The sequence below is a fragment of the Pyrus communis genome, chromosome 6 (assembly GCF_963583255.1).
Source record: "Pyrus communis chromosome 6, drPyrComm1.1, whole genome shotgun sequence".
Taxonomy (NCBI): domain Eukaryota; kingdom Viridiplantae; phylum Streptophyta; class Magnoliopsida; order Rosales; family Rosaceae; genus Pyrus; species Pyrus communis.
The window spans coordinates 12,792,908-12,802,906 of record NC_084808.1 but is presented as its reverse complement, the minus strand read 5'-3'; the positions used below and the strand labels follow the sequence as shown (position 1 = coordinate 12,802,906).

The following is a 9,999-nucleotide window of genomic DNA, read 5'->3' as shown; positions in this document are numbered from 1 at the left end:
TAGTGCATTATTGGAATAAGTCTTTCGGGAAGTACTCATGCAAAAAGACGAGAATGCGTGGCTCTTGCTCCATAGGTTCCTTGGCGTACATTGGCTTAGTAGCTCTTACGTTTCTTTTAGGCTTCTTACTGTTACGACGACAGTGTTTTCTTCTTTGTTCCACCTTTGGCTTTGTGGCTTATGGTCTTGGCTTCCCTATCTTTTTGTAGGTCACCAGTGTCCACTATTCTTCATTGTTAGTAGGTGCATTTTGGTGGCTTACCCCCAATGATGGTTGTGCAGAAGGTGCTGTATAGCTTGATCATGAACGGGAGTGGTCAAACGTTACTTGGAGAGGCACGGGATCGAAGGATCCAAACGTAATCGTAGTAGTATGTGTTGCAACCATGTCTTCCAGGTCAAGTTTAATTCGTCCTTGTTGTGCCAGCTTCATGATGAGCTCTTTGAAAACGAAGCACTTGCCAACATGATGACTCATAATACGATAGTATTTGTAGTACCTATGATCGTTAACATGATTCATCTCTTCGGGCACTTGCATTCGGGTAGCTCGATCATCTTCTTTTCCAGCAAGTCATCTAACATTGCAGTCATGTCAGAGTCAGTAAAAGGGTACGTCTTCTGCTCTAGTTCCCTCAAGGTGTTTTTGTACCTGTTTTGGGTGCGAGAAGGCTCACCTCTCTTCATCTACTTCATTTTGTTCTTGGAGAAAATCTTAACGGGTGCGGAAGAGGTCTTGATGGGGGTAGAGTTGATGGTAAAAGCTTCATTGGTGGGCTTCTTCCCAGTCTTGTCCATCTTCGGAGCAAACACCTTGTCCTTCTTGAAGTCAGTGATTGGCTCATTTTCCTATAATTGGCGATATTCAGCTCTATGTTGTGGGATCGAGTTGCCAACTTCTCAAACGTTCTAGATTTTATGCCTTGGTGGATGTAATGTAACCCCCAGTGCATGCCTTAAACACACATCTCAATGGCGAAGGTTTCAGAAAGCCAATCTTTGCAATCTAGACTTAATGAACGCGCCAATCTTTGCAATCCAGACTTAATGAACGCCATATGTTAATGTAGTCGATGACAGGTTCATCCTTCCACTGCTTTATACTTGTCAGCTTCAACATGCTTACGGTATGGTGGGTGCTGTAGAAGCGGTTGAGGAATTCCCTTTCAAGCTGGTCCCAGCTGTTAATAGACTCTGGCTCGAGGTTGGTGTACCAGTCAAAGGCGTTACCCTTAAGTGAGCGTAAGAATTGCTTAACTAGGTAGTCTCCTTCCGTCCCAGCGTTGTTGTGGGTTTCACTGAAAATGGGCAATATGTTGTTTAGGATTGTCTTTTCCATCAAATTGCATAAATTTAGGTGGCTGATAACCCCTTGGCATCTTTAAGTCATCAATCTTTTTGGAGTAGGGTTTTGAGTATAGCACAGAGTTGTGTGAGCTTCCTTCCTACTGCATTTTGATTGTGCTAATGATCATCTCTTGCAGCCGCTGGATAGAGAGAGATCTCATGAGTACCGTTGCTTGGTCCTGCTTCTCCTCGACTTTTTCCATTGAAGCTCCTTATCCTTGTCGGTTTCCTTTTTTTGTAGATAAACCTTTGGGTTGCGGTTAACTTTTTCGTCATTCTGCACTTTTAGTCTGTTGACGAGTGCGGCAATTTGCAAGTCATTTTCCTCCACGGTCTTTGTTAGCCTTGCAATTGCTTCATTCATTTGAGCCAGTCGCTCATCGATGGACGTTGCACTAGTAGTCATAACTTGCATGGCTATGAGATACGAGCTACTGCTTGAGTAGGCATAAGAAATCAACGACTTAGAGTACCTCCTGAGGCTTTCTTCCCTTAGCGTTCTTATCGAGGCCAGGGTGATCACGGGTTCATGCCTCGGGTGCTTTAACTCATTCAGCAAAGTTGATGTATGGGTGGAAGGCACGGCAAAAAGAGCTCTTGCCTTGCTTCGGGTTGTGAAGCCCAAAGTGCCATTACTTGTGGCAAGGATGTTCTTGTTATTCGCATTGGTTACTGGAACAGCTTGATCCTTTCTTGATGCTATATGTGTTTCTTGCGGATTTGAAGACAAAGATGAGAGGCAGAAATGTCCCACCGAGCATGCCAAATTTGTAAACACGAAAATTTTGTAACGAATGAAACAAGAACACGTGTACAAAGTAGATTTGTATTGATGAATTTGTAGGGTTACAATCTCTGTTTACAATTTTCCTCTGATTCATTCTTCAAATTTGATGTAGATGTGTAGGTTGTTGATCCAAGGGTTGCAATGACTTGATCTCGGACGAATGATTGAACGATTGCTTTAAGTTTTGAGCTTGAAACAATGTTTGGATGGTCTTTACCTCAAAGCTGCAACAAAGGAAGTGTTGATGTAGGATTTTGTTAATTCAAGGGTCTTGGTGACTTGATCTTGAATCGAACGTCGTTACAAGTTTTGACCTTGCAACAAAGTCTTGAAGGAATCAGCACATTGCTTGTTGATTCTTCAAGGGAATGCTTTGGCTTTGGTCGAAAGAAAGTTTCAGCTTTTATTGTGCGTTTTTCGAAGAGAGCTTTGGCAGCGTATTAGTCTTCAAAGATTTGGCAGAGGTTTTCCCTTTGTGAGAATTTCGGCCCTTCAATGTAGAAATTTTCAACCTTATGCTTGTCTTGGGACCATGTATTTATAGACTTCCAAACCCATGCCTTTAGGTGGATTTGGTTTTGATTTGTGTCTTGATTCGTCCATGGGCGAATTTAGGCATGTTTTGTATCTTAATTTAAGCCACTTTCCCTTGCTTGGCCGAATTATAGGGCTTTCTAGCCTATTTTGCGAGCAATCTTCAATTCTTGTTTGTTTTATGAAGATGCTTTAACTTTCTTTCCGATTTTGGGAGCAATTTCGGCCCCTTGCCGATTTTAAGGGATATTTCCCCCTTTTTGCCGAATTTTGGGGAAGTTTTGAGCTTCCGTTGCTTGAATTGTATCACATGTCATTGATGACTTGTCCATTTATGATAAGTCATATGCCATGTGGAGCTTTGTGATGCATCATTTGTATGCAACGAAATTTACATGTCTACAATACCAAGCAAGATCATCCATGTACCACTATTACATGGTGCAGTCACATTCACACACAACTTGCCCCTACATCAACACGTATGCTTTACAATGTAAGCATATACAATGTCAAATTCTCATATAACCAAATATCTTGTCATAAATACATACAAGTTCTATAGAATACCTCTATTAGAGTTCCAGACTCACATTTTCATACTAGTAATCATACATACCATTAAATATTTACTTTTAAGTATTTATTTGTTTACGTTTTTTTGTTAAATTAAAAAGTATTACTAATTTTTTTTATTAAATTAAAGAAATAAAATATTTAAAAGAGATATTTAAAGCGTCCATATAAGGTAAATCAAATTAAGCAAATAAATACTTAAAGTAAATATTTAATCTGGATACAAATTAAGAAAATATTTAATTCTAACATCCCTAAATGTTAAATAAAAAAATATTATAATCCAAATACATATCTAAGAAAATATTTTATTCGTCCATAACAACTAAATAAAACAACTATTGTAGTAGTGGTGCTTGTGTACCTTGGACGGCATGATGCTTCAACTCCCGGTAATGCCTCTTGAATACGTCATCGATGTAATTCAAGAGGTTAGAGTCAATATCATCAATAATAAAATCAACCTGTTGTGCGCAAAGTATTAAAATATTAAAAATTATTAATATTTTACTATAATATAAAATATTTTATATGAAAAATTCAAAATTAATTATTAAATTACTAATATATTGACAATACTAATAGCCCATTCAATACTTCTTCATTTCCTCCGAGACTTCGTAGGACATTTGTCCCACAATAATGGCCCTTAGTCATGCACAAGCATATAGTGCGTCTCCGTCTTAGATTCCTTAAGCCGCATGTCATACTTGATGCGCCTCCGCCCATCATTCATCAGCTCTCTAGCCCAGCGAGACATTTTCTTTTTGTATTTCTCTACCAAAAAAAAAAAAAAAAAACAAAATTTTTCATAAACAAACTCAGTAAATTCATAAACTTTTACTACAATAATGCAGTAAATTTTTCCAACAAAAACAACCATAAAATTTATACAAAATTGGGTATTACCTGTCCGAGATCCTTCCCCTTCTTATGTCACAATCGGTTCACTGTCGGATGCCTGTCCAGTTGAAGCAGCACCAGAATCGGACATCTACAATATTATAATTCTCATATGTTCGAAAACCCACAACTTATGAGACACGATTCAAAAAATAAAATTAATTACCGAAACAAATTTGTTCTTTATTTGGAGATATAAAGACTTTTGGAAATCGAAAATCGTTGTTGGTGAAAGTATAGGAAAAAGGAAACAAGAACAGGATATGGGGGAGAGAAAGTTTTGGAGTTTGGAGGATAGAAAGTTTTGAGTTGGGGGAGAAGAAAGAGAGGGGGTTGGGGAAAAAGACGAGGAAGAGATAAATGAGGAGAAAAGAGTTGTTCTGAGTTTTTAAAGAATCCCAAGAACCCTTTACACAACGAAGCATTCGTCGCCTAAGGTTTACAATTGTTTTTCTGGATAAATGACTCACCGACCAGTTCAAACACATTGGCAATGAAGGCATCTGTTCGTCGCGCAAAATGTAAACAGTGACACAGGTTTCCTCGCACAAGAAAAAGTTTGTTGAGTGATAAATTGGCGCCAAATCTTCATTTCACAGCATTTTCCCTAGAAATTGTGCAACGAATTACCTAGTTCGTCACCTAAGGTTTTCAAGTTTTTTTGGCCGTGACGATATTATGCGACGAAAGCCGAGCACTTGCATGGTGAAATCTGCCTCGTCGTCTAAAATTTTGTCGTGCAAATAATTTTTCTAATAATATGATTTGATATTAATATGTATCTCCCTAATATTACTCAAAAAGAAAGACTGGTCAAACTACCCAGTCTCTTAATTAAGAAACACCAAATGGGGACATTACTCGCCAGTGATTCTTTCTGAGCGGAGTGGAGAAAATTTGCAGTAACGTTATATTAACATATATATGAGCCAAAAAAAAAACTAGATAAGTTAACGTGTACAAATATTCCTGTTTCTACACGTGTTACTTATTTATCAAAACATTCAAAACTGTGTATGAAGCCCATGAAATTTATTTACAGACTAGACATGCATGAATATATATATAAACACAGATAACCCATTACCTATATATACGTACATATACGAGACCTATAACTTTGCAAAACCACTACTTTTTCTAACGCAATCTACGTGATCTTCTCAAGGGGCTTAGGCTTACCCAAGTCAACCATCGATCCTACTAAGCATATAAACCCCAATAACCTACATGTATACGTCCAACATCATGAATTTTCAATACAACCCAAAACAAAAGCGCACGCGTGCGCTCGCACACACGATATAATTAAGGGAGGTTTAACAAAACACTCCCGATACTGTTCACTTTTAACGAAAAACCACATTTATACTTTTCTCTGGCACTGTTCATTATACCATTAAAAATGACTTTTCATTAAAAAAAAAAGTTTTTTTGGACTTTTCGTTAGTTTTCCTTATAATTAACCCGATCCTCATGAGTACGAAGGCTCATGATTCATGAACATACGTAGTTTTCTTAATTTTCTTTCAACATTTTTACCCTTCACCGACTGAAGTAAGTACGGGGAGAGAAGAGGCGACGGGGTGAGAACATCCCCATATACCTCGGAGAAGCAAGGCCGTCAATTGAGCGGTACTCAGGCATGATGAACCCTCCTCTCTCCTCTCGAGGTCCGCTTCGGTTGGCCCCATTGAACGTGCCATACTTCACCAGCTTGCCCATCCAAGACTTCTTCTTTGGCGGAGTCTTGTGGCCACCATTCATTTTCTCACTAAGATACTCCTTCACTGAATGCAACCCTTGCTCAAACACCTCAGGAGGAGGAGAAACCATAGGGTTTCCTTCCACAATAAGCTTCTGAAGCTTCTTGAGGCATCCAATGGAGTCTGGTAGGGCTGTGATCTTGTTGTAGCTGACGTCCAATTCTACTAGAGACAAAAGGAGGCCAATGGAGTATGGTAGGGTTTCGAGGTACTGGAAATTTTGGCTTACATTGAGAACTTCAAGGTTGATAAGGTTCTCAAGATCTTCAGGAAGGGACCTGAGGCAGTTGAGACGAGCATCGAGTACGCGCAGAGACGTAAGATGGGTGAGGGAGCGTGGTAGAAAGACAAGCTTGTTGGAGTTCACTGATAGCTTCTTGAGGTTATTGAGTTCAAAACCAATGGTGTCTGGGAGGTGGCTCAGCTTGTTGAAGTTGGCATTCAGCTCTTCCATTGACCTGAGTCATTGTAAAATCACAATTCAGTCCAATTGGCTTTAACAATAATCTAGTCTGATGCACAATTATACATATATATATATATATATATATGTATGTATGTATGTATGTATGTATTATGAAATTAGAGATTAAAAATATATAATCAAGTTTACTGATAATATTTAGAGACTAAAACTATTCATCTCAATTGAGTATGTGTTGTAGTATCTCTTATATGTAATCAATTAAGCAAGTGTTTTAGTTTTATTTTTCACTAATTTCTTTCCTTCCCTCTTGGTGCCCTTGCTGATATAAGTGCCTTGTTAACTTGTGAGACCGCTAGTGGTGAACTATTTTGTATTGGGTTTGACCTCGTTAAAGTGCCTTAACCATTTTGTATTGTTCAGCTTACGGTTGTACGGCCTCGGGTTACAGCATGTCTTTGCGTGCGCGATACGTGCAAACTGTTACTAGAATTTTCAGTTTGACATTAATTTCACTTTTGACTTTTTTGTTGTAAGTTCACCCACACCATTCATTTGGCTCCCACAAGTCAAAAAAAGCAGTCACCGCATCAAGACGCACTTCCAAAAATATTTATAGTTTTATTTGGAAGTGATCAAATTGTTGACTGCTAAGTTAATTAGGCAATATACAAATAAGACTCACTCAAGTACTAGAGCATTCTGTGTGCCTTTGGGACATGAAAAGATACACCAACCAGAAAACAACGTCTTGTACTGGAAGGAAAAGCAAATCACAAAATGAACGATCTTCCTTGAATAAATTAACTAATCACAAAATTTACGATTTTCCTTGAATAAATTAACTAATCATAAAATTTACGATCTTCCTTGAATAAAGTTAACTATATATTTTATTCAATATCAAATTAATCTGGTCATGGTAAGGACTAGATGTTTAATTTCTGGTTTACTTAGTTGTCAATAAATTTCAAGTGACGCAATGGGGGCCAATATATATATATATATATATATATAAGAAAGGATGACATCAGAACACTTTGTGTTTATAAAAAGAATGCATGTACAAACAAACCACGAGGTTTGCAGATTTGTTAGCTAAAGATTCGCCTTAATAAGATCGCTTTCTTTGAAATAAAAATGCATGTACAAATTAATTTACAGCACGGACAAGTGTTTTTTTTTTTTTTCCCTCTCCTTGAAAGAGAAAGGTTGTATTGGATTGGCTAAGACCTCCATATTTAGTTTAATTACTAACTAGTATATTCATCCAGAATGTGCCAATAAATTAAGGGAATTCTTTCAGGTACATTCCAAATTTATTGTTTTTCATGATCCTAATTTTCAGAAAATCAATAATAAATATATAGAGATAACGCTTGTGTTAACCAAAAAAAAGGCATGACGCTTGCATATACATTTATATCAAACATTAATCAATGAAATTGTTCTTAACTTAATTGGAAAGAGGAAGAGGAAGAGATGACAACGAACCTGCAATTTTCAATAGTTTTTGGGAGATATGAAAGAAGGTTTCCTGCAACATTGAGAACCTTAAGCTTGGACAAACAACCAATTGAGTTTGGAAGAGATTTCAGCTGATTTGAGTGCACGTCCAGCACTACCACGTTTAGTAATCTTGCTGTTAAGGATTCTGGTATGTTCTGTAAAATTTAGACTAAGAAACAATATTAAAAGAAATATTTATATGAATATAATTTTTACATAAAAATTCATTCAAAACCTACATAGAACAGCGCTCTCTGAATACCTAAAAGGCTAAAAGGCAGTAATATAAAAAAAAGAATTAAAAAAAAAAAAAAAAAACTATTAAAGTTATGCCCCTTTATTCACCAAAAGATAACCGGAACCAATTCTTTCTAATGAACATTATATCCTTGTAGATGTGACGTGATAATACAAATTATGAGATAGATGATGGAGAGAATTGGACGAATAACACAAGATTTTCCCTCTAATGAAAATGGAAGCATATACAATTCAATGATTCACCTAATTACGTACCTGAAGATTGTTATTGGAAAGGTCAAGCTTGCAAATAGTCCCCAAATTAAGGGAAGGATTGGGAAGGGCATCAAGAGACATCCCACTCAAATCCACAATTTCAAGCCTCTCTTCTTCTATCGATCTCTTCCTCTCATGAGCAGCTTTTTTATTCGTGTCCATTCTAATTTGCTGCTGCTGCTGCTCGTACATCATTTCGCCAACCCGAGAAAGATTCTTCAATTCCTTCCCGAGAGAAAACTGAAAATCAAAGAGAGAAATTTACTAGAAGAGGCGTTTGTGTTTGTGTGCTGTGTTTAGTTGCGTGCTTGTTTGGAAAGAAAGAAAATTAGGTATGGATATATTTCTAGAGAAAGGAGAGAGCGTACAGAACGTACGGAAAGAAAGGGAGACAGAGGGAGGAGGTGAAAGTACTAGTTGACACGTGTGCATGACGTTTGTCAGCAAGTACAAAGCCGGATGCTTTGGGTTAGGGGTTGCGTGGCCATGTTCCCACTTGGATCAAGTCAACCCTTAAACTCCGGCCATCCGCCAATGTTGCCCACTTTGGCTTGTTCCCATTATTCTTTATTTTTAACGGTTGCATTTTCTCATTATTTTTTGCTGCCTATTCTTATCACCTAGTATTTCTTGGTGTTGGACCAAATCCAACTAGCTTTTTATTTTTATTTTTTATGTTTTAGACTTTAATCATACTACTGACATCTTGTAGTTTCCTTCAAAAATTGTCAAATGGGTAAGAAGGAGCTGTTATAAATATGTAATGGCAATATTTAGAATCGTTTAACTGAGTTGAATTATTTAATGTCCGTTTGATATTTAATTCAAAACCTTTAATCATTTTTGAAAACAACGCAAAAGAACTTCCCTTAAAAACAGTTAATTTTTTTGGTATTGAACTCATAAACTGTTTTAGATCAGGAAGCTCCCCGTTCGTATTGATAAAGTTGTTGGAGCAATATTAGAAAATACACTACTACAAAAGACATTATCACTGGTGGTGGAAAAACCAACAAGAAACCCCAATTACTGTCGGATTTTTGGTAAAAATCCGACATCAAATCGTGCAATGTCGGATAAGAGAATTGATGCTGTTGCTAGCGTCACGAAAATGGTATTGATGTCGGTTACTCTCATTAATCCGCCACCAAGAAGCAAAGTAATATAAAATAAAAAAGAACAACAGCGTCGGTTAAAAGTGACATCTAAACTTACGTCGGTTAGAAGCGACGTTGAATTCTGACATGATGGCGGTCCTAACCGACATCAAGCAACAATTAAGGAATAAAAATATCAAACCTACTGTTGGTCCTAACCGACATCATGTAACAGTTAACAACTAAATAAAAAAATCTGTGTCAGTTTTTAATTAATAATAATTAAAAAATTATATAAAAATAATTCCCACCATATGTCAATGAAAAAACAAACAAAAGCAAACTTCATATTAAAAATAAAAATTTCTACCAACTATATATTAAATTTAAAATTAACTACAATTCTTAAAAAAGTACAACCCATACAAATTCTTCCCGAACTCTTACAAAAGATTTTGAACCGGCTGTATGGTTCATAGTTTTCAATTGCCGATTACGCACTAGAATTATCACTAATGCATTTTCCAAACGAATCAAATG

At 36.9% G+C, this 9,999-nt stretch overlaps 1 protein-coding gene across 1 annotated transcript; it reads right to left on the bottom strand.

Annotated features, from left to right (window-relative positions):
- Window positions 1-4,150: 4,150 nt before the first annotated feature.
- On the bottom strand, window positions 4,151-8,661 carry LOC137737987 (plant intracellular Ras-group-related LRR protein 6-like). Its single transcript, XM_068477579.1, has 3 exons — window positions 8,363-8,661; window positions 7,832-8,001; window positions 4,151-6,371 (listed from the first exon to the last, which is right to left on the bottom strand). Exons 1-3 carry the CDS (start codon window positions 8,555-8,557, stop codon window positions 5,693-5,695), a joined length of 1,044 nt encoding a protein of 347 aa, XP_068333680.1. The 5' UTR covers window positions 8,558-8,661; the 3' UTR covers window positions 4,151-5,692.
- Window positions 8,662-9,999: the final 1,338 nt, after the last annotated feature.